This window comes from Adiantum capillus-veneris, chromosome 19 (assembly GCF_014529385.1).
Source record: "Adiantum capillus-veneris isolate H3 chromosome 19, ASM1452938v2, whole genome shotgun sequence".
Lineage (NCBI taxonomy): Eukaryota > Viridiplantae > Streptophyta > Polypodiopsida > Polypodiales > Pteridaceae > Adiantum > Adiantum capillus-veneris.
This window is the reverse complement of record NC_140949.1, coordinates 70,032,048-70,056,409: the sequence shown is the minus strand read 5'-3', so window position 1 is coordinate 70,056,409 and position 24,362 is coordinate 70,032,048. Positions and strand designations below refer to the sequence as shown.

Here is a 24,362-nt window from a genome sequence, read left to right as displayed (position 1 = left end):
ATTGTAATGGATCTATGAGCCTTTGAGGACATTTTCAGAGAGAGGGATAATGTTTTCTTCTCGGAGACTCATGAGGCCCCTGGACAGCTTATGCCACATGTGGTGGGATACAGATGGGAGACAGCCCATAGGACAGTTGCGAGATCTGAGCATGGGAGTAGAGGTTCAGGAGGAGTAGCAGTGCTATTTAGGGAGGAGTTACAGCCACTTCTACATATTGTACGGAGAGATGATCATGCTAGATACATGTGGGTGAGGCTGAGAGCTGACACGGGCCGATTTCTATACATTGCCATATGTTACTTCCCCCTCAGTACGTCAGTATATGCTACACCCAGAGAACAGTCGCCTTTCTCTATACTAGATGATGATATATGGGAGTTTTCTAGGGATGGTGATATCATCCTCCTAAGGGACTTCAATGCCCGACCGGGCAACTCTCAGACAGTCTTCTACGACACTTCAGATGAGATGCTTAGAGAGCTGGATGTGGGTGACTTGGGGCTTGACAAATGCTCACATGACAAAGAGCAGACGGAGTATGGGAGATACCTCACGGAGATGACGACCACACACGGGTTAGCCATACTTAATGGCTTACAACGATTTCCTGGAGCAGCCGGTTTCACATGCTTTCCACACAAACACAGGGCCAGTACAGTGGACTATGTTATGGCACAGCCGAGCTTTATTCCTTTGTATTTGGGATTTCATAGTGGGAGCCAGACCAGTGGGTGTAGCAGTGGATCATGCTCTTTTGACATTGTCCGTTTCAATTCAGTATAGTACAGCCCAGATATCAAGAGACAGGTCACATACCCGTTATACATTCACACCAAAGACTGACTCGGTTTATACAGAGGAGATCTATAGCCGTCTATGCACAGCTAGTCCTGGTCTCTCAGTGGAGGAGTGCACCACTTTACTGACTGAGACACTGCATGGGGCAGCATCAGAGGCATACCCACACAATCAGCCGGGTCGGAGGCGACATTCTGGGAGCATGCCCCAGAATAGTTGGTATGATGAGGAGGCAGAGAGATGAGAGCCCAACTCTAGAGAGATCTTCTTTTAGGAGTCATCACTTACAGACAGTCTCAGATTGCTTCCCGGCACCTTGTGCGACAGAAGAAACGAGCTTACTTGGACCAAATGGAGCGAGACTTGTATCGGTTGTTCTTGAGTAGAGACTCAGGACAGGCATGGCGATTCTTTCATGAGCACTCCCCTCCCCCAATGATAACTTCTCTTGATGTGTGGGGCCAGTATGCGACATCGTTATATACAGTTCCTGGACAAGAACCCCTTCCAGATCCTACAGAGCCATGCCCACCTACCAGCACCTTCTTTACCACTGAGATGGTAAAGAGAGCCATTGACAGGATGAGCAGACCAGCAAGGCATATGATCATGATGGTCTAGTAGCAGAGCACTTTATACATGCTAGAGATATGCTGGTAGAGGTTCTTGCAGTGTTGTTCAATCGTGCAATGTGTGAGGGGTTACCTAAGACTTGGAGGTTGTCTACTATTGTGTCTATCTTCAATGCAGGTGATCCTAGAGAGCCTGGGAATTACCGCACTATTATGGTTGGGCACAAATTGGCACGGTTGTATGCATCCATTCTTGAGCAGCAGTTGAGTAATTGGGCAGAGGGTGAGGGTGTACGAGCAAAGGGCCAAGCCGATTTTAGGAGGGGTTTCTCCACTCTTGATCATATTCTGACACTCAGAGCCATCATTGAGGAGGGCAGGTCACATGGGAGACAGATTTATTGTAGCTTTGTGGATTTCCGCAAAGCATTTGACATCGTACCGAGAGCTCGATTGATGCGCAGACTACATGAGATGGGGGTGCCCATATTGTTGATTTGGGGGCTTATGGCTCTATACAGCTCAGTGATGGGACATGTACGCACCCCGAAGGGGATATCTGATTTAGTTCACTCCATTGGGGTGAAACAGGACTGCCCATTGTCTCCTACTCTATTTCGTATGTATGTTGATGAGTGATTACATTGACAGGGAGGGTGATAGAGGTGCCAGCTGGCAAGGACGTGGATCCCATTGTTGTTATATGCTGATGCTATTGTGTTGATCTCTGACTCATCAGAGAGTATGCAGCGACAGTTGGATGCATTACAGAGTTTTGCAGAGGACAGTGGGATATCTATAAACCTTGGTAAAACCAAGGTTATGGTGTTTAACACCACACCACAGTGGATTAGGAGATCAGCACCGACTTTCACATATGGTCAGGAGATTGTAGAGTATACAGATGCATACACTTGCCTTGGGGTTGTCTTCATTGGGCCGAGGTTTTCTTTGGGGAGAGCAGCAGAGACTAGACTGACTAGAGCTTATGCGGCCTTGGGAGGCTTGGAAGAGGATGTGTTCTCAAGTTCAGTTCCAGGAACCTCGAATAAATTTATGGCTCTTTTATACTTTAGTAGCCTCAGCTATGTTGTATGCGGTGCAGATATGGGACCTTCTATAGGCCAAGATGGTTGGAGACGTATGGCGAGGCCCTTGGTATCTATGATCTCTCGATTGATCAAAGCCAAGGCCTCCATACCCCACGCTATCATTAGAGCAGAGCTAGCTACCCCTCCTATGGAGATTGAGGTGCTTACCAGATCAGTCTCCTTTGTGCACAGCTTGTGGGATACTACTAGAGACAGATATGCTAGACTGGCCCTTGAGTCTTCCAAACAGTTAGCTCTTCAGGGGGATACTTCATGCTGGTATGCACAGATGACATCATGGTTTCAGATGCATGGCTTCACCATCGACAGGCTGGCCCCTTTCCAATACTCCCTTCAAACACCCTCGATGTCTCTTACACAGGTGAAGATTACTAGATTCATTCATGAGGACTTGATCCAGCTGGATACCAGGAGGACATGGATAGAGCTGCCACAGGAGTTGAGCATGAAGATGGATTTCGATAGAGAGCATCTTCTCCACCTCACAGGAGATGGGTTTGTGATTCGACCCATCTATATGGATACACATATATCTCATGGTTTGCAGTGTGCCATTGGTCAGATACGCACATCCTCACATCAGCTGGAGATTGAGACTGGTAGATTCAGAGGGATACCAACAAACAACAAGTTATGCCGCTTATGCCAGCTAGAGCCACAAAGCTACATTACATATATCATTGCACAGTGTACTATGAGATTCGGGGCCGTTTCCAATGCTTATTCAGAGAGGATTTCGGTCCTTTCTCTAGGGTCATGAGTTATGAGGATCAGAGATGTCTTGGGCTATATCTACTTGAGTTACACAGATATAGAGACACTTTACTGGGGAGAGCTAGAGAGAGACAGTCCCAGAGACAGATTACAGATTTCTTTTCACTAGATATGTGTAAGGTGCAGCGGAAGTGAATGTTGAACTTTGCTCAAGATGAGTGCTCCAAACTGTGCTCAAGGTTCTTTTTGTTCTTATGGAAGGGAGAACTTCCATTCTTAATGAGAGAGTGCAATGAACACAAACAAAGTGAATGGACATTGTGCGTGAAAGTGTATGAGACTGAGAGATAGAGAGAGAATACGACACCAGAGACGTTTGTAAACCCTCCTCCGAAGGCCCCACTTTCTATGGCGAGAGCGGTCAACTTATGATTGCACAAATCTCTACAATGCTTGGACTTGCCGACGATGAGGACGATGACGAGACGGGCTGAAATCTGGAAACTCTGATGGCTGAAATCTGCAAATCTTTATCTGCTGAATTCTGACTCTATGTCGGTGACGATTGTCGATGACGACGATGCGACGACGACGCGCTGAAAAAGCAGATGCTGAAATCTGCGTTTTCCGAGCTGAAACTGTAAACCTTGCGGAAACTGACCGTGCGGCGAGGAACTGCTGCGGGAAGGTGAGATCTGCGAGGGTCGGGGGTTCTTCTGCGAGTGCTAAAGGCTGAAAGCTGAAAACGCTGGTGGTTCTTGATGTTCCGTCGCGATGATCTGCAAAAACGCTGAGGTTGGGCTGCAAACCAAAAACGCTAGGGCTGAAATTTATCCTGCTATCGCCGGTAGTTCTGCAAATGCAAAACGCTAGGCTGATCTGCTGTGTGGTGTTGACGCTGGGGCTGATCTGATGCAAAAACGCTAGGTCTTCTGTGGAGAAAACGCCAGAGTAGTCGCGGGGGTTGGTCTTGCTGAGAAGTTGCTTGTTGAGCAAGGTCCTCCTGCTGCCTCTTCTGCCAATTAGTGCTAGTCTAGGTTTGCTTATATACAAACTTACTCAATTTTCCCTACCTACTTTCTAACAAAAGTCACTTAAAAATAATAAGTGAAAAATGTCAAAAATAGGTAAAATAGGCTAAAAGCACTGAAAATTCCCCTGAAGGATTCTGATGGATTCTAATAGAAATGCTTATGATCATGCTGTGTGCAACCAGAGGATATGCATCTACACTAAGTTTCTGGACATGCACGATCTGCAAACAGACTCACAAAAGTGCCAGATCACTTCTAAATCTAGACTAACTGGACTGACTGAACCCTTGTCGTGCTGTAGCTTATCCACGAACACATAGGGTTGGATGTGGTCTTGGTGAGAAGTTGCCTGTTGAGCAAGGTGCTCCTGCTGCCTCTTCTGCCAATTAGTGCTAGTCTAGGTTTGCTTATATACAAACTTACTCACTTTGCCCTACCTACTTTCCAACAAAAATCACTTAAAAATAATAAGTGAAAAATGTCAAAAATATGTAAAATAGGCTAAATGCACAGGAAAATTCCCATGAAGGATTCTGATGGATTCTGATGGGAATGCTTATGATCATGTTGTGTGCAACCAAAGGATATGCATCTACACAAAGTGTCTGGACATGCACGGTCTGCGAACAGACTCACAAAAGTGCCAGATCACTTCTAAATCTAGACTGACTGGAGTGACTGAACCCTTGTCGTGTTGTAGCTTGTCCACGGACACATAGGGTTGGATGTGTCACGTAACATCCCCTCCTTTTCAAAGTGAGGTACTGGTACCGAACTGTATGGCATCGAGGGGATCGCCAACAGGGTCTGGAATCCTGGAAAGGACTCTTCGCCGGCCCACTCTGATGCGTGGGTCGTGCGATACTTGAACTTCATAAAGGTCTGCAACGCTTGCTTCTTTGGGCCGCGCCGAAAGCGACACAAAGTCTTATGTGGCTCCTTTGATGCTTCAACTTCGTCTAGAGTCATGATTCTTCCTTCATCAAGAATCTCCATGGCTGAAAATTCATGAAATCACTTCCAACACAAAAACATGAACATACCTATTCCATGTAAGGTGATTGGAAAAAATCTCATCTTCCTAAAAGACCGTGCATGCAATGTAGATGAACAAATAGATGGAGTGTCAAACCGTTCACCACACACGCAAACAATGAGATCGAATCTTGTCTTGTTGATCTAAATCAATCAACTGTGGCAATTCACAACGGAAATGCCCATGCTTGGTGCTCATACTTTCATGTGCTCTTTCTACAAATGTGTCATGCCAAGGAAGAGACATGGAATGTGACGTCCTTGAATGCATACTTTTTAGCTTTTCATGAACAATCCGCATACATTTGTGCTCATTCATGAGTGAAACGTGCTCAACGTACGATATGTCATGTCTAGTAAAAGGGATCACATAAAGACGCTGACTAAAATACAGGAAACGATCACGAATGAAACACTCGTACAATGCGTGCGTACCAATCATATGAACACATATTACTTCCTGTAAGGGTTCTTTGGACCTAAGCTCGAGAGCCAAGATTGGTTCGTCGTGTTTGATCGAATCTTCCTGTGGGGGTTCTGTGGACCTCAACTCGAGAGCCAAGATCGATTCTTCGTGATTGATCGAATCTGCAACGAGGTTAGCTTCACTAGAAAAAGCATCAACTAACGCATCATCCTTGTGAACAATCACGTCATCTTCATGCAACTCATCATGCTCATGAGAAATCACATCTTGATCATCATGCAAATCATCATGCTTGTGAGAAATCACATCTTGATCATGCAAATCATCGTTAACATCCAAATCATCATCATGCTTATCATTGTCATTCAAATCATCATGCAAATCCTGTGTGTCATGCTTTGGAGAAGAAGAGACTGAGAGAGTCTCCTTTTCCCGATTCTCTTGCATCTGTGCCTACACTTGAGAAAAGAGTCGCAAGAACTCTTGCATGTGTCGGTTGATCTGTTCTTGTCTTGCTTTGGCTGCCTTTCTTTCTACTTCTCTTTCTGCTTTGCTTTTTGAGTGTCTGCGATCCATTTCTGCTTTTCTTTCTACGTGTCTTGCTTCGCGTTCTAACTTCATGTCCATCACCATCTTGTCGAAAGCCTCCATAGGAGTTAGTGCAATTCTTGACGTAGATGGAGAAGAGGCAGGGTCGGAAAAATCTCTTGGTGGGAAAAATTCTTCTTTGCCTCTCATGCTCATCACCTCTAAGCGAAGTATCCATTCCGCTTCGAGTGATGACCATCCACTGAAGTCGCGGGTTCTTGTGGTCTTGGGTTCTTAAGTTCACAAAAAACTTGGGTTCTTGGGTTCTTGGTACTTGAGGGTCTTGAGGTCTTGAGGTTCATGAGGGTCTTCTTTTGTTTGCAATCTGTGTTAGAGAAGGATCTTCTCTTCACCCGAGTTTTGCTCTTTTCCGCGGGCGCACCCCTTGGCGGCCCTTGTGCTCACACTAGGGTTGCTTTCTCCCACCTCACATCGATTGACTGGCCGCTAAGTGCACGGTCCACTCTTAATGAGTGAAAAGAGGCACAAGGGGAGGCTGGACAAGCCCTTTTTTCTTGGGTTTCCTGTCACTCTTCAAAAACACGATTAGGAATCGACACGCCCAAGCGAACTTGGGTTCGTGCGACCGCAACAAGGAAAAAAAATTATGTGGTTCTTTCCTTGAGAGATACAGAACACTGCCAAAGCTCTGATACCAATGTAAGGTGCAGCGGAATGAATATTGAACTTTGCTCAAGATGAGTGCTCCGAACTGTGCTCAAGGTTCCTTTTGTTCTTATGGAAGGGAGAACTTCCGTTCTTAATGAGAGAGTGAAATGAACACAAACAAAGTGAATGGACACTGTGCGTGAAAGTGTATGAGACTGAGAGATAGAGAGAGAATACGACACCAGAGACGTTTGTAAACCCTCCTCCGAAGGCCCCACTCTCTATGGCGAGAGCGGTCTACTTATAATTGCACAATCTCTACAATGCTTGGACTTGCCGACGATGTCGATGACAATGAGGACGACGACAAGACGGGCTGAAATCTGGAAACTCTAATGGCTAAAATTTGCAAATCTTTATCTACTGAATTCTGACTCTATGTCGGTGACGATTGTCGATGACGACGATGCGACGATGACGCGCTGAAAATGCAGATGCTGAAATCTGCGTTTTCCGGGCTGAAACTGTAAACCTTGCGGAAACTGACCGTGCGGCGAGGAACTGCTACGGGAAGGTGAGATCTGCGAGGTTCGGGGGTTCTTCTGCGAGTGCTAAAGGCTGAAAACTAAAAACATTGGTGGTTCTTGATGTTCCGTCGCAATGATCTGCAAAAACGCTGAGGTTGGGCTGCAAACCAAAAACGCTAGGGCTGAAATTTGTCCTGCTGTCGCCGGTGGTTCTGCAAATGCAAAACGCTAGGCTGATCTGCTGTGTCGTGTTGACACTGGGGCTGATCTGCTATGCACAAAACACCAAGGCCGATCTGATGCAAAAACGCTAGCTCTTCTATGGAGAAAACGCCAGAGTAGTCGCGGGGGTTGGTCTTGCTGAGAAGTTGCCTGTTGAGCAAGTGCTCCTGCTGCCTCTTCTGCCAATTAGTGCTAGTCTAGGTTTGCTTATATACAAACTTACTCAATTTTCCCTACCTACTTTCCAACAAAAGTCACTTAAAAATAATAAGTGGAAAATGTCGAAAATAATGCACTGGAAAATTCCCCTGAAGGATTCTGATGGATTCTGATGGGGATGCTTATGATCATGCTGTGTGCAACCAGAGGATATGCATCTACACTAAGTGTCTGGACATACACGGTCTACGAACAAACTCATAAAAGTACCAGATCACTTCTAAATCTAGAGTGACGGGACTGACTGAACCCTTGTCGTGTTGTAGCTTGTCCACGGACACATAGGATTGGATGTGTCACGTGACAATATGGGACAGCCAGAGGAGCAGCCATCACTGCAAAGCTCGGCCCACACTCATTCGACCACTACCGGCACTCTCATCGACCAAGCACTAGAGCTATGGAGATCCAGATGGCCACGATTGAGGAGAGCGGCTACATAGCATCAACGGAGACTACAGCAGAGCCATACTCTCTCGACATCCAGAGTGCATATGAGGATAGATTCTAGTAGTAGTAGTACTTTTGTTCTCGTCTTTTTGTACCCAGACATGGTATCAGATTGACAATTTTGTAACAGTTTGGTCTCATAGGTCATTTTGGCCTTTTGAAGACGTTAATATAATATTTCATCTCATCTCATCTCATCTCATCTCTCTCTCTCTCTCTCTCTCTCTCTCTCTCTCTCTCTCTCTCTCTCTCTCTCTCTCTCTCTCTTTTTTTTTTTTTTTTTTTGGAAAAATCAGGGCTGTATATTATTGAGTACAATAGAATCCCCAACGGATGCCAAAATAGCCTGTCACGTGGGGTGTACAAGCTGAATGTAAGGATGAGAGCCACTATAGTGACAACTCGACTAGTACAATCTCATGGTGGTCTGTGTGATGAGCGGAGGAGAAACCACTGAGGAGGCGCATAATGCAATGTAATCTGTCCACCTGTAAGTGTGAAGAAGAGTGGAGATCTTGCCCAACGCCGAAGGAAATCAAATCGACGAGCCTCGGCTGCTCTAGATGTGCCTGAGGAAGAATCCCACTGCCAGATGAGGGTGTGAATGATGTCCAGCCAAATGACAGTGAGGGTATCCTGAAGGAGCTGCGGTGCCGCACTGAGAATATGAAGACAACGAGCTCTCCAAACATTCCAGAGTGCAATGCTGGTGATTACTGAGAAGATTTCATCACGTGTTTGAGGATCTCCTTGCCAAGCAATCTGTGGTAACATAGCCAAAGTCCCTCGTCTGTAACCAGTCGCGGTAAGCATAAGAGCTGGATCTGTGTCTGAGCCCTCATAGAAAAGATGCGGTCCGGGCATCAGCATCAACCAGGAAACAGATCCCCAAGTGAGAAATCCATGCTGAGCTCCAGCTCTGCTAAGTAAAAAACCAACTGCTAGCCAAACTGCATGAGAAGACGAGCATGACCAAAGGCAATGCGCAAGTGACTCAGGTAGGTGCAAAGAACATCTAGTACATAACGGATAGTGACCCATAGAAGCTAACCAAGTCCCAACTGGAAGTCCTGCATGTGCAATCATCCAAAGGAAAAAGGAAATACGACGAGCCACATGTAAATCCCAGATGGCTGACCAAAATTGCCGTAGATAGGCGTGTGAGAGACCTGAATGTAACCAGAAACGCATATGAGTGGGCTGCTCTGGGTGCTGTCTCATCAATGCGAATCTTCCAATTCTGACTGTATACTCAAAGAATGATACATGTGCGCCGGTAGGGTTAGAGTGAGGCCAATGCCACTCTCCTGGGTCCCAATAAAGCTGAGATAGGGCACGACCCTCCCACACCCAAAGCCTCCAAAGTGCAGCATCAGCAGAAGCGAAACGGGGGTCAACACAACGACGCTTCCCGCGGGAGCCAACTACTCGTATGGCCTCCCAGCGAGCATCGGGGTAGACAAGGTGCGGAGAGGTAGTAGCATAAGTCAGTCTAGCATGCATCCCCGAAGAGTAGTCAGTATCAACTGTGAACAGCATAGTGTCGAAATGAACTAGTAAGAGAGTGCTCTGATAGAAGAGGCCTTCCCAGCCACAATGTGGAGGCATCTGAACTGTACCGCGCATGACTGCGTCCCAGTGTGAAGGAATGGCAGAGCCAATCTCAAGCAGTCTGTCTGTTACCCCGCGACCAATGTCATAATGTTCTGCCACAAAATCTGCATCCAGCATACGCGTCTCATGAAACAACCGCATAGAGGCAGCAGGTCCAGTGTCCCAAGCAGCCCAGTCAATGTGAGTCCTCTCTCCAAGCTGACGAGGTGGATTAACCGAAGAATCAAGAACTGCATCATTCCAAATGAGAGGCTGGCGCTCAATCTCCTCACGGCATGAGGGAGGTGAGCGTTTGATAGCGCGTCGCATGGATACCCAAATCTGAAGGAGCGAACGAATGAAGGGTGAGAGAGTGCTGGTGCACAAGGGGGCATCCGTGAAGAGAAAACGATACCCTGTTTGCCAAGTATGGCCATCTCTAGTTCCGAGGCGCGGAGTCGCTGTGGAAAGAGCGGCCTGAAGAAGCATCTTCCAAGGTTCTTGGCCGGGAAAAAGACCCCGAACAATAAGCTTGGTAAGAAGGGCACGACTCTGTAATTCTGGATCAATAATGCCAAGGCCCCCCTTTGATCTAGGACGAATAATCGTGGACCAGCGAAATCGAGCACGAGTATCAGTAGTCCCATCTGTGCCACTCCATAAAAAGTTCCGCACGAGTCTGCGTAGCTGAGCTATAACACCAGAATGTAGCATCCAACAGGAGGCCGTATACCATACTGTAGCCAGAATGACCTGGTTGGCGACCAATGCGCGGCCAGCCAACGACAGATGACATGAAGACCAATGACAAAGCTTCCTGCGAATAGACTGTAGCACAGGTGCAAACTGCTGCTGTGAGGAAACGTCAAATCCAACCTGGAAGCCCAGATATCTGCATGTCTGACCTGACTGTAGCCATGTGAAACCATCAGTTACCCCCCTAGTAGGTATGTCATCACTGCCAACCAATAACCCATAGGATTTATGCCAGTTAATGCGTGCACCACCGGCAATGCAAAAAACCTCCAGGGCTCCCCGCATGGCATCAAGAGCTGCTAACTCATAGCGCAACATCAGCATAGTGTCATCAACAAACTCCTGATCGATAAGGTCCGGAGCTGAAGGTACTGGCATGGTCAAGCCACGAAATGCATGACTCTGAGCACGAAGAAAGTCTGACATAGTCTCGCCCACAAACAGATACAGATATGCTGCTAAAGGGCATCCCTGACGGACAGATCGAGAGAGCTCAAAACTGCGACTGACACGACCACCAATAGTAATAGCACTGCTGACAGTTTTGAAGAGAGCGGAAATGCCTGAGATCCATCTTGAAGGGAAACCCATCCTAGCCAATGATCCTTCGAGAAACTCCCACTCAACACGATCGTATGCTTTCTCGAAGTCAAGGATGAAAAAAGCGAGAGGTTCCGAAGATGATCTGGCCCATTCTACTGCCTCATAAAAGGTGAAGATATTGTCCAGTATGCATCGATCCATAACAAAGCCTGTCTGAGAAGTGTGAATAATATCTGGTAAGAACGGTCGCCACTGGCGAAGCTGAGTGGTGTCACCCCCTTTCGGAATAAGAGATATGAGTCCTGAACAAAGATCTGGATGCATATAGCCTGATGAAAAGATATCTTGACAACCACGAAGCAGTGGTATAAGCAATACATCCCAATAGGTTAAAAAGAAATCTCTAGTGAGGTCGTGCTCTCCTGGACAGGAAGATGGATCTAGACTCTCGATAGCATCATGAAGCTCTGCAAGTGTGAATGGGGCTAACAAGATCTCTGCCATAGTGTCTGTACAACGATAGCGAGTGTGCTGCCAAATCTGCTCACGGGCAAGTAAAACCTCAGTAGTGCATACATCAGCAGTGAACAATGCCTCAAAATAATCTGCAGACATATCAAGAATAACATCAGGATGCATATGAAGTGTTCCTTGAGCATCGCACAAAGTCCTGAGGGTGGTGCCAGGAGGGCGCTCTTTATGCACAGTGAAGAAGTCCTTATTCATTCGATCAGCTTTAGCTATCCAATGAGATACTGAAGCATGATGAGTGAACTCAGACCTAGCCTCCTGTATGCTACGAATTTCCTGTATGAGTTATGTCTGTCTAGCAGCGAGATAAGCATCCTGAGGCCACTCCTCAAGCAAGCGCTGTGTGGAACCAAGAGGAATGTGGAGGTCAGACTCACGTACTCTTAACTGACGATGAATACTAGCAGTTTGAGCACGGCAGTAAATACTAGACTGAGTAATGCAATGGGCAAGGAATTCTCCAGGGGAACCACAATAAGAAGCTCCCGTGAACCACAAGTCGCGAATCTGCTGCTGCAAAACTTCAGTGGTGAGAACACTGACAGGGATGCGGCAGCCTCGTCTCTGTGCAGTGGATCTAGTGAAAGAGATAAACAATGAGCTGGGGAAATGATCTGAGAGGCTGGTCCCTCGCCAAATAGTAGTAAATCCACCTAGAGCTGCTGCCCAAGGGCCAATGTAAAAACGATCAAGGCGCTCTAATAGTCTTCCCTGTTGTCTCTGAAACCCCCACGAGTAATGAAGTGTAGCGGGGTGATGACCGAAAGAGGGTATGTGCCAGGCATCAACACCTTGAATAGCTAGAAGAAATCGATCCCAAGCCGGCTGCTCATCTAGAGAAATGGATGATAGAACTGGGGGAGTGAGCGATCGCCAATCAGAGTCGCTCTCTACGTTGTTGAAATCGCCTCCAACAACCCAAGAGTCCACAGCAGGTAGAGCAGCAACCAAGGACGACCAAAAAGTAGCTCTCTCCCGAGGAGTAGTGGGTGCATATACTGACATAAAGCCAATGGTAGAGTCCCGAATCCGAATAGAAACATAGACTGCTCTGCCAGCAACAAGGGTGCCATGCTGCTGAACTGATGCCAAGTATCGTGACCCCACTGAGATACATACACCGCAACTCTGTCCATGAATGCCTAGAGCAGGCTCCCAAAAAGTGTGAGCGCCCGAGGGCATGAGATTACCAAAGGGACTGGCAATCTTATGCTCCTGTACTAGTAATACATCCACAGTGCCTACTACATGAGCATGTAAATCTCTGCGAAGTAAAAGCTTGCGTGAACCTCTTACCCGAGAAGTCTGTAAACCATTAGTATTCCAAGAAACTACATGTAAATCCATAGTCTGCATGGAAGAATTGATAAAGCATCCGACTAACTGCGCATCTTCTTGGAGGCAGCTGGGTCATCCAAGGGATGAGCATCTGGCGGGAGGAAAGCAACACGTAAGCCCTCTCTAAAATATGGCGTCTCATTGCACCAACTGCGGACCTCAGCTTGTTTACATTGCATGACCGATGCTACAGCTTTAACACCCCAAATGCGCATAGACATAGGAAGCACCACATCTGAGGATACATGAATGATCATAGGCAATGAATAGCAAGCATAAACATCACTCCATTCCATTGCACCAATACAGGAAGGGAAGTGTGGATACAATACATCTGGAGCAGAAGTAGTCAACCATAAATTAAGCTGAGCCATAGTTTGTGCATGCACAAAATGCAGAACCTGATCCTCGTTCCATTCCTGAGCTGCATGGAATGGAAGGAAAAAGGAATGGGTAGGCTGAGAGCGACTGCCTATTAAAGAGGGAACACAACCTGACTTGTGATGCATAAGGTAGAGCTGCACCCGCAATGGTCCTTCTGAGTCACCGCACATTTCAGCTCGATGAGTGCCCCACGAAAGAGGGCAAGAACTTAGAAAACTGCGAGGGACATAAGTATGGGCGGCACGGTAGAATCTAGACTTGGGGTGTCCAAGTGTAGTACTCTCTCTCTCTCTCTCTCTCTCTCTCTCTCTCTCTCTCTCTCTCTCTCTCTCTCTCTCTCTCTCTCTCTCTCTCACACACACACACACACACACACACAATGTTCATGCAAAGCACAACACTCTTGAAGGAGTTGGATAGAGCATGTGTCAACACGTGTCCAAGGGGAGGGGTCGGAATCCTTCCCCCTATTATATTGTGACGTACACGTCATGTGAGGCTAGAGAGAGAGAGAGAGAGCTGTACTACAAACTAGGTCTGCCTCCTCAATAGTCGACAACCTATCTTTATAGACACGATACCAGTCATGCCAAGAACTTGACTACATGGGTCGGACAACCACACAGCACCTCCCCCCTTAGGGAGAAAAAGATGGACATCTTTTTTACAATTTTGGTCGGAGAAGGGACTCGACAAAAGAGGGATCAACTCCAACGCCTCATCTGGGGGGAGTGACCATACAACAGCTTCGGGGCTAAGCGACTGAGCTTGGGGGCTAGACTCGTCATCATGCCAATCATCATCAAGGCATGGAACTCGAACATCTCGCTGATGCAAACATCAGGTCGCTATCTCGATGTAATGGACAAGACGAAGGACTGAGGGCTGCATCATAATAACAAGTATGTGATCTTTTTAGGACATACATCTCTTCCAAAAGGGGTTTGGTGCCTGTGACTCCATTCTTTATTGAACACAAAGTAATGCTAAGAGCTAGATCCAGCAAATGTTTAAAGAAACATTTGCGAAAACGCCAAACTGAAAACCAAGAAAAACTGAGGAGAAGATAATGAACTAGGGGCTTGTTTCCATTTTACAGACGCAATGATTGCTTTGATGAATCTTCTCAAGGCACCTCCCTTTGTAGAGAACTTTGTGACTTGGCGACCTGTAGTAGCAGCAAGATGCAACATCTTCTATCCAGACTTGTGCTTGTAGAATGGCCCTTCAACTTTAGGAGCTTTAAAAGGGTACATGAGCCACAGGACAGACAAAATGAGCTTTGCTTTCTTGCGCTGCATGGCTTCAAAAACGTGAAGAAGAGTGAGGTAAGGGCCATGATTATTGAATCTAGAGAGAAGCAATGCTAGCAAGAATCGAGGGTGTAGGTTGGGCAACTGAAACGATGAGGGCAAAAGAAACGCGTGTGCATCAGCATGAGGGTTCGAAATCCCAGCCATAGCTTTCATTCTCACTTTCATCCACCCATCTTTGGTACCTGCAGCTCTCCATAAGCTATGAAGAGCCCTTACCTCTTCAACCAGATGATCAACAAACCCGTGACATTGTGATTCACTCTTGAGCTTTTGCACACTCTTAGCTTGGGTACTTGCAGGTCCGCTAGGTCTCCATAAAGCATGCAGAGTCATTACCTCATCGGTCAGAGGCAGTGTCCCAGCCACCATAAACTTTGGCGTCTGAACTTCATTCTTGCCCTTCCGAGCTTGGAGCTTGTTAGCTTGAAACGGCATCGTCGAGGATTTTTCACCTTCTGTGTGACGATTTGAAAGGCTTCTTGAAAACCTTGAGGTTGTGTTTCCTCTTGGAGCACACCTTGATTGGAGCACGATCAAGCTCGGAGAAAGCAAGATTATCGACCGTATGGGCAATACAACTTGGAAGGCTCAGGTGCAAAACAAGCAAAGGTCTACGTTGTTGCTATTGGGTACTACGAGAGCGATGCTATGGAGCTAACAAAAGTAGTAGGCAGACTGTGTGAGCTTGCTAGCCGGGATCCAAACAGAGCACCATGCCATGGTTCAAGAAATCAAGACCTTCAAGGGGAACCAGGAGGGATTGCACGACGATAAATAGGCAAAACTTAGCAGGAGAAAGGGAGCTCGTAGAGCATAATCAAAGAACCGCAGGAGCAGCTAGCCCGTATCGAACAAGAAAGCCATGGAAGACCGAGACAGACGTGGGCTGAGCAAGAAGTGAAACGTAACTACCACCTCGACCCCTTGCCCGTCATCTCCACCAATGTGACGTACACGTCACGTGAGGCTAGAGAGAGGGAGAGAGAGCTGTACTACAAACTAGGTCTGCCTCCTCAATAGTCGACAACCTATCTTTATAGGCACGATACCAGTCATGCCAAGAACTTGCCTACATGGGTCGGACATCCCACACCACAATATACAATACAAATAGATTAAGGAAATTTAAATAATAATAAATAAACAAGTGCCACACATGCCACATTTTCTTTCAGTATTAATAAGGAACATCTTACTTATACAATGGAGAGATGAAAGAAAGCGCCACGTGGTTGCTCTAGGTGAATTCACAAACATTCAAATTTAATTAAGCAATAGCAGTTACAATGGAAAACGTCACGACGATGTAAACATTCACAAAACGTTATGCAAAGGAAGCACATGTGTGAGGGATCTAGGAGGAGGATCAACAAGTAAGCCTCTCTCTCTCTCTCTCTCTCCTGCTTTTCTCGAACCTTGAGGGCAGATAAGTGCTACGAGAGTAGGTTTCTCTCCAGAGCACTCTGACGGCGATGAGAGAGTACGATGAGCCTTCCGTTCTTTAATGAGAGAGTGCGATGGACACAAACAAAGTGAACGGACACTGCGCATGACGGTACATGAGATTGAGAGATAGAGAAAGAAAAGAATACGACACCGGAGATGTTGTCAGACCATCCTCCAAGGGCCCCACTCTCAATGGCGAGAGCGGTCTACTATTGATTGCACAATCTCATACAATGATGTTGATGCAAGTCTAATGGCTATGTCGAGGTCGACGGTGTGGACGACGAGGACGAGACTATGGCTGAAAACTGAGTGCTGCGAATCTGCAATTGTCGAAGCCGAAGGCTGATCTACTATTGCAAAAACGTTGTCCTTGCTGCTCTTCTAAGAGCTGGATTTTGCCTTGCTGAAAACGCTGGTTGAGCAGTGCAAAAACGTTGATTTGCTGGGATCAAAAACGCTGGCTGTTGTGGGTTAAAAACGCTAACGGCTGGTTGCTGTAAACGCGGTCTGGAAGGCTTAGAAAACACTGAAATGCTGTCCCTTTTCCTGGCTGATAACCCTGCTGAAATCGCCAAGGCATAAGGCTGAAAACACTGCCCAAGGCAATGTAAAACGCTGGAGCTACCTTGTTGAAAATGCCAGGTTAAAGTGTTCTTGTTCTTGCTGAGAGTCGACCTGCTGAGCAATGCTCCTGTTGCCTCCTCTGCCACAAAGTGCTAGCTCTGGTTTCCTTATATATTTCATCAGCAAAATTGCCCTACCTAGTTCCCAACAAAAGTCACTTAATAAATAAGTGAAAAATGTCAAAAATAGGAAAAATAGGTTTTAATGCACCGGAAAATTCCCCTGATGGATTCTGATGAGAATGTTGATGATCTTACTGTGTGCAACCGGAGGATATGCATCTAATCTAAGTGATTGGTCATGCACGGTCTGCAAACAGACTCACAAAAGTGCCAGATCACTTCCTACTCTAGACTGACTGAACCCTGATCATGCTGTAGCTTGTCCACGAACACATAGGGTTGGATGTGTCACGTGACATCCCCTCCTTTTTAAAGTGAGGTACTGTACCGAACTGTATGGCGTCAAAGGAGATCGCCAACAGGGTCTAGAATCCTACAAAGGACTCTTCGCCGGTCCACTCTGATGTGTGGGTCGTGCGATACTTGAACTTCATAAAGGTCTACAATGCTTGCTTTTTTGGGGCCCGCCGAAACCGACACAAAGTCTTCTGTGGATCCTTCGATGCTTCAACTTCGTCTAGAGTCATGCGTCTTCCTTCTTCAACAATCTCCATGGCTGAAAATTCCTAAAACCACTTCCAACACAAAAACATGAACATACCTATTCCATGTAAAGTGACTAGAAAAAATCTTGTCTTCCTCAAAGACTGCGCCTGCAATGTAGATGAACAAAGAGACGGAGTGCCAAACCGTTTACCACACACACGCAAACAATGAGATCGAATCTTGTCGTGCTGACCTAAATCAATCCACTGTGAAAAAACACAATGGAAATGACCATGCTTGGTGCTCATACTTTCTTGTGCTCTTTCTACAACTATGTCGTGCCAAGGAAGAGATATGGAATGTGACTTCCTTGAATGCAAACATTTCAACTTTTCATTAAAAATCCGCATACATCCGTGCTCATCCATGAGTGAAATGTGCTCAACGTACAATATGTCATGCCTAGGAAAAGGGATCACATAAAGACGCTGACTAAAATACACGAAACGATCACGAATAAAACACTCGTATAATGCGTACTGACTAATCATGCGAACACATAATACTTCTTGTGAGGGTTCTTTGGACCTAGGCTTGAGTTGAGAGCCAAGATCGGTTCTTCTTGATTGGTCGAATCTTCCTGTGGGGGTTCTATGGACCTCGACTCGAGAGCCAAGATCGGTTCCTCGTGATTGATCGAATCTGCAATGAGGTTAGCTTTACTAGAAAAAGTATCAACTAAACCATCATCCTTGTGAATAATCACAGTTTCTTCCTGCAAATCATCATGCTTGTGAGAAATCACATCTTGATCATATAAATCATCTTGTTTGTCCTTATCATCCAAATCATCATGCTCATCCTTATCATGCAATTCATCATGCTTATCATCATGAAAATCCTGTGTATCATGCTTTGGAGAAGACGAGACCGAGTCTCCTTCTCTTGAATCCGTTCAATCTTCGCCTACACATTAGAAATGAGAGATGGAGAATGAACAACTTGCTCTCCACGAATAACAATGGGAGAGTCACTTTTGGCATTGAAAGTGAACGTAATTTTCGCCCAATCAATGAAAGGGTTATGGTCACGAAACTATCGAATGCCCAAAATCATATCACATCATGAAAGAGGAGAAACTAAAACTTTTCTACGGAAAGCAGCTTGTTGAACTGTAAACAACACATCAAAGCACTTCTTCGTGATGAGAGAGTCCATATCGGGAGCAAAGCCAGAGACCTCGAGAGGAGATTTCTGACTAACCTCTAAGAGTACTTTCTCAACAAGAGAGTGACTAATCACATCATGCATACTGCCTGGGTCAAACAATATGACAAAACGCTGCCCCGTCATATGACGATAACATTTAATGAGAGACTCATCAATGGGAGGGTCATGAGAAACTTGGGGCACACTCGTGTTGTCATTTATTGCATTGACAGAGGAAGTGGATTCTGTGGATTCTTTAGATTCATTCGATTCAAGCTTAAGACATGTTCTTTTTACGTGACCCTTAATGTGACAATGAAAACAACGACCTTCCTTAGAATAAGTGCTTTGCTCTTCCGACGTGATGTATTCTCCTAAAATTCCTTGTGCTACCTTTTCATCTGGAATGAGCTTAGGTTTAGCAATTGTGTTAGATTTACCCTTAGATTCATTGGAAGTGTTCTTTTCTGAGAGACTATTGGAAGATTGGTTAGAAGAGTTACCATTCTTACCGTTCTGAGGGTTCTGAGAGGTCTGAGAGATAGTTGTCGAAGACTTGTTTCCTTAGGCTTTCCCTTGTTGTGCTTCATCTCCTGTGCGAGAACAATCGCTACCACCTTGTTGAGATCGATTGGATCGAGCACCTCGACATCATACTTGATATACTCGTCCAATCCATAAAGGAATGCCTCCTTGCGCTCCGCATCCGATTTGCGTAATTAAGTGCCGGGCTGCAAAACACGACTAGAGAAAGACATGACTTGCATACCATTTTGCTTAAGACCGCGCCAATCGTCCTTCAATCGTGCGAGATACTGAGGTGGCATAAACCGCACCTTGAGCTTGTCTTGGTAATCAGCCCAACTAAAGGAAAGGGGTAAATTCGTCGGCTTCCTCTAGGTGCGCAGCCAACTGTGCCTCTTGCCATGCGTGGTACCAATTTATGACATCGTCGGCAAGGTACATGGCTGCCGTCAAAACCTTGCTATTTCCTATCTTCTTAGTTGTCGCAAAATAAGCATTAAATTGATGCAACCAAGAATGAATAACCGTAGCATCCATCTTACCATCATACTTACTGAACTGGATCTTCTCTGTGACTGGGTTGTTGGAATCCGAATCTCGGCTTGTGCCACTTGAGGAACTACCAACATCTTTGGCTTGCTCGGACTTCGAGGCAAGAACATGTCGAACCAATCCTTGAGTGCAGAGGTCCCTCTGAACCTCACGATCGACCTCCAAGGCCGCTCGTCTTGCTTCGGCTTCCAAGCGCGTTTGCTCACGCTCACGCTCAATAGCCGCCTTTCTGTCTGCTTTTCTTTCTTTGCGTTCAACGTGCTCGCGTTCCAAGGCAATGCAAGTCGCTTCTTGTCATGCCATCATGTCCATCATTGATTTTACCAAGGCCTCTATAGGATTTGGTGTAATCCCGGGCGTAGATGGCGAAGTGGGAGGGTCAGGAAAACCTCCATGGTGAGGAAATTCTTCTTCACTACTTTCATGCCTATCACCTCCATGCGAAGTATCCATTCCACTTCGGGTGATGACCATACACTGTGTTCTTTGGTTCTTAAGTTCACGAGGAACTTCGGTTCTTGTGGATCTTGGGTTCTTGGGTTCTTGGGATTCTTGAGGGGCTTGAGGTCCTTGATGTTCTTCTTTCGCTTGCAATCTGTGTTAGAGAAGGATCTTCTCTTCACCCGAGTTCTGCTCTTTTCCACGGGCGCACCCCTTGGCGGCCTTGCGCTCACACCAAGGTTGCTTCTTCCCACCTTACGTCGATTGGCCAACCGCTAAGTGCACAGTCCGCTCTCATTGAGTGAAAAGAGGTACAAGGGGAGGCTGGACAAGCCCTTCTTTCTTGGGTTTCCTATCGCTCTTCAAAAACACAATTAGGAATCGACACGCCCAAGTAAACTTGGGTTCATGCGACCTCAACAAGCAAAAAAAATTATCTAGTTCTTGTGGTTCTTTCCTTGAGGGATACAGAACACTGCCAAAGCTCTGATACCAATGTAAGGTGTAGCGCAATGAATGTTGAACTTTGCTCAAGATGAGTGCTCCGAATTGTGCTCAAGGTTCCTTGTACTTAGGGAAGGGAGAGCTTCCATTCTTTAATGAGAGAGTGCAATGGACACCAAGTGAATGGACACTGTGTGTGACGGTACATGAGATTGAGAGATAGAGAAAGAAAAGAATACGACACCGGAGATGTTGTCAGACCCTCCTCCAAGGGCCCCACTCTGAATGGCGAGAGCGGTCTACTATTGATTGCACAATCTCATACAATGATGTTGATGCAAGTCTAATGGCTATGTCGAGGCCGACGGTGTGGACGACGAGAACGAGACTGGCTGAAAACTGAGTGCTGCGAATTTGCAATTGTCGAAGCCGAAGGCTGATCTGCTATTGCAAAAACGCTATCCTTGTTGCTCTTCTAAGCGCTGGATTTTGCCTTGCTGAAAACGCTGGTTGAGCAGTGGCAAAACGCTGATTGGCTGGGATCAAAACGCTGGCTGTTGTGGGTTAAAAACGCTAACGGCTGGCTGCTGTAAACGCGGTCTGGAAGGCTTAGAAAACGCTGAAATGATGTCTCTTTTCCTGGCTGATAACCCTACTGAAATCGCCAAGGCATAAGGCTGAAAACGCTGCCCACGGCAATGTAAAACGTTGGGGCTACCTTGTAGAAAACGCCACGTTGAAGTGTTCTTGTTCTTGCTGAGAGTCAGTCTGCTTAGCAATGCTCATGTTGCCTCCTCTGCCAGAAAGTGCTAACTCTGGTTTCCTTATATATTTCATTAGCAAAATTGCCCTACCTAGTTCCCAACAAAAGTCACTTAATAAATAAGTGAAAAATGTCAAAAATAAAAAAAATAGGTTTTAATGCACTGGAAAATTCCCCTAATGGATTATAATGAGAATGTTGATGATCATGTTGTGTGCAACCGGAGGATATGCATCTAATCTAAGTGACTGGTCATGCACGGTCTGCGAACAGACTCACAAAAGTGTCGGATCACTTTCACTTTCTATTCTATACTGACTTGACTGGCTGAACCCTGGTCATGTTGTAGCTTGTCCACGAACACATAGGTTGGATGTGTCAAGTGACAAATGGCACTTAGTGTGTGTGGGTGTCAGTGTGGGTGTGTGTGCTAATAAAAAGAGAAAAACGGTATAATCTTTCTATCACCCAAGTGTGGTAGATTGGTTATGCCATTTCCCTCTTGAATAACAGGTCTTGAGTTCAATTCTCCTTGTTGGATAGATCTTTAAGGTCTCTTGGGATAGTTTCCTACAACATTAAAACTCCCTTCTCCTTCTTCTTTTCTCTCTCTCTCTCTCTCTCTCTCTCTCTCTCTCTCTCTCTCTCTCTATATATATATATATATATATAAAAAGATGCAATTAAGCCTATGTGCCATCACCGCATGAGAGGGATCGCAGCCAACAGAATTCGCTGCCTTCAGCTTTATAAGTCACACTAAGGCCCAATTCAGACTGCCGCCCACGAAGTGATATCAATATGTCGTGGCATCCATGGATTGGTAAGCTCAGCTCACACACTTTTCCGGACCCACCACGGAATCGGACGGCACTGTCCATGAGTAGGGATGCCATCGTTGCACTCCTCTCGCGGACACACAACCCAGCAAGTATTTGATCCCTCTGCTTCAACTTTAACAGGTAGCAAATTCTCAACATGTGAACTTGAAGGTGGACGTCTATTTCCAGTTCAGCAACGCCTTCTCGGCAGTCTGAACCAGGCCTAACAGCCCACAGTAAGACTGCTAAGAAAAACGTCCGAAAGCTCATTGCCTTCAGTGCTCAACGTACGCCTGAAAAGCACAAAGACGGACTCTGGGGACGCATGAAGATTTCCGTTTGTGGCCACTCAGGCCATGGCATGCCGTAGGGACGTGGCGAGGCTGGTGATTTGAGAGAGAGAGAGAGAGAGAGAGAGAGAGAGAGGGAGGCCGTGGAAGATAGGTGTCCCCTGCCTCTCTATTGAGAGTGTCTTTGGGCGGGCTTTTGCAATGTGCCACAGGTGACAAAGTGCAAGGCAGAGAGGGAGTGGTATCTCTGGACGTGTCCAAAGTACGAAGAATTAGTACATAATAAATTAAAACGAAACTTAACAAACTAAATTATCAATCTAATACTAAGATAATAACATTACCCATACATATTGGTAAGGGATTGCGAATCTGCAACTTCGGCCACGACAGTGGGAGTAGTCAAATTAGGAAGTCGCTGACGAGGGATAAGAATTCCATTAGATTGTCTAATGAGATTATTATTGATTCTTACATTCTCATTCGATCCCCCAAGAAGAGCATCGGCAACCACGGAAGTATAAGCTCGTAATCGAAAAATGATTTCCGAAGCTACTCTTGAATGGCTCTCTGTAGTCAAATCAATTCCGAAAAAAAATTTATCTTTGTATAAGAGCATAACTTCTTGATTTTGCTCAATGAATCTCAGGGCCTTTTTGAGAGTAATACCTTCCACTAGCAAAACATCTTCTCCTTCGACTTGGTCTTCATCATTGTCTCTCCTTTCAAAAACTAACCTTGCTTCTTCCACACGAGCCGCAAATGTACTTAACATGGGCACTGTACAATGAGTCCCGAATGAATTTTCTCCATATAACATTCTCTCACATAAATCTCTCAAACAAAAACATCCAACAAAATCGGCACAAATTTATAAGAAACACATACCACCAACAACTTCACAAGTCCGTTTTTAATGTATAGAGCTTTGGTGTGAGAGAGTTGTGTGAGAAAGAGAGAAGGAAATCTTTTTCTCCCATACCCATAATCAATGAGCGAGAGAGACACAGGGGTCTCTTTCTGCGCTGCTTGTATATTGCATGTATTAAGAAGAGATAACAGGCTTGAAAGATGGAGAGAGAGAGAGAGGGGGGGGGGGGGGGGGGGGGGGGGGGGGGGGGGGGGGTCTGTTGTGTAAGAGGTTTGAGCGATGTAGCGGGTGGAATGAGAAAAGGCTATCCCAAGTTTTCTCACTTTCACCGCCCGTGTGAACACTAGTGTCTACATGAAGCTTGTCATCGGCTTCCCCAAGCACGACAACATTTTAGGGCCAGGTTGCTAAAGAGCATGTCGAGCTTACAAGTCATGAAAGGTACAGCGGCCAGCCTGTGGTGTACGCTCAGGAGACAAAGCGCATACTCTCAGCACTACAACGTTTTAGGGTGGCTTCACAAACTGTTCCAGACATTTCACGCACATCCTTGCCTTACACATACACAGCGAGAAACAGAGAGCAACTGGATTCGCGCGACGGAGAGAGAGAGAGAGAGAGAGAGAGAGAGAGAGAGAGAGCAGCTTTGCGCAACCTCTCCCTTCGACTTGAGAGAGCTAGATAGAGAGGCCCTGCTGTCGCTTTTGAGAAGTGCCGATAGAAAGCAAGACAGAGATCCTCGGCTCCAATTCAACTCCAAGAGAGGAAGAGAGAATCTGTCAAAGATCCTCTTTATTTAAACTTTTTTTAATATCGTGCCATACATAACCTATATTATTCGCATTTCGCTAAATCAACCAGACATACTACATAGTACATACTACTGGCTCACGTTCATACATACTGCAATTCTCAATAGGAAAATAAGGGAGGTTTTCATGTCAAAGTTGAAGCTTTTTCCTATAATTACACTAAAACTTGTGTAAATTTCTTA

The 24,362-nt window shown here is 46.0% G+C and overlaps 1 protein-coding gene across 1 annotated transcript in view; it reads right to left on the bottom strand.

Moving 5' to 3' along the window:
- The window catches only part of LOC147434205 (uncharacterized), a 26,156-nt gene extending 3,503 nt beyond the window's left edge, over positions 1–22,653 (bottom strand). The window contains exon 1 of the mRNA XM_086490772.1: positions 22,090–22,653. Coding sequence (XP_086346898.1) covers positions 22,090–22,477 — 388 coding nt within the window. The 5' untranslated portion in view covers positions 22,478–22,653. The remainder of the gene's footprint in view (positions 1–22,089) is intronic.
- Between the last annotated feature and the right edge of the window lie 1,709 nt (positions 22,654–24,362).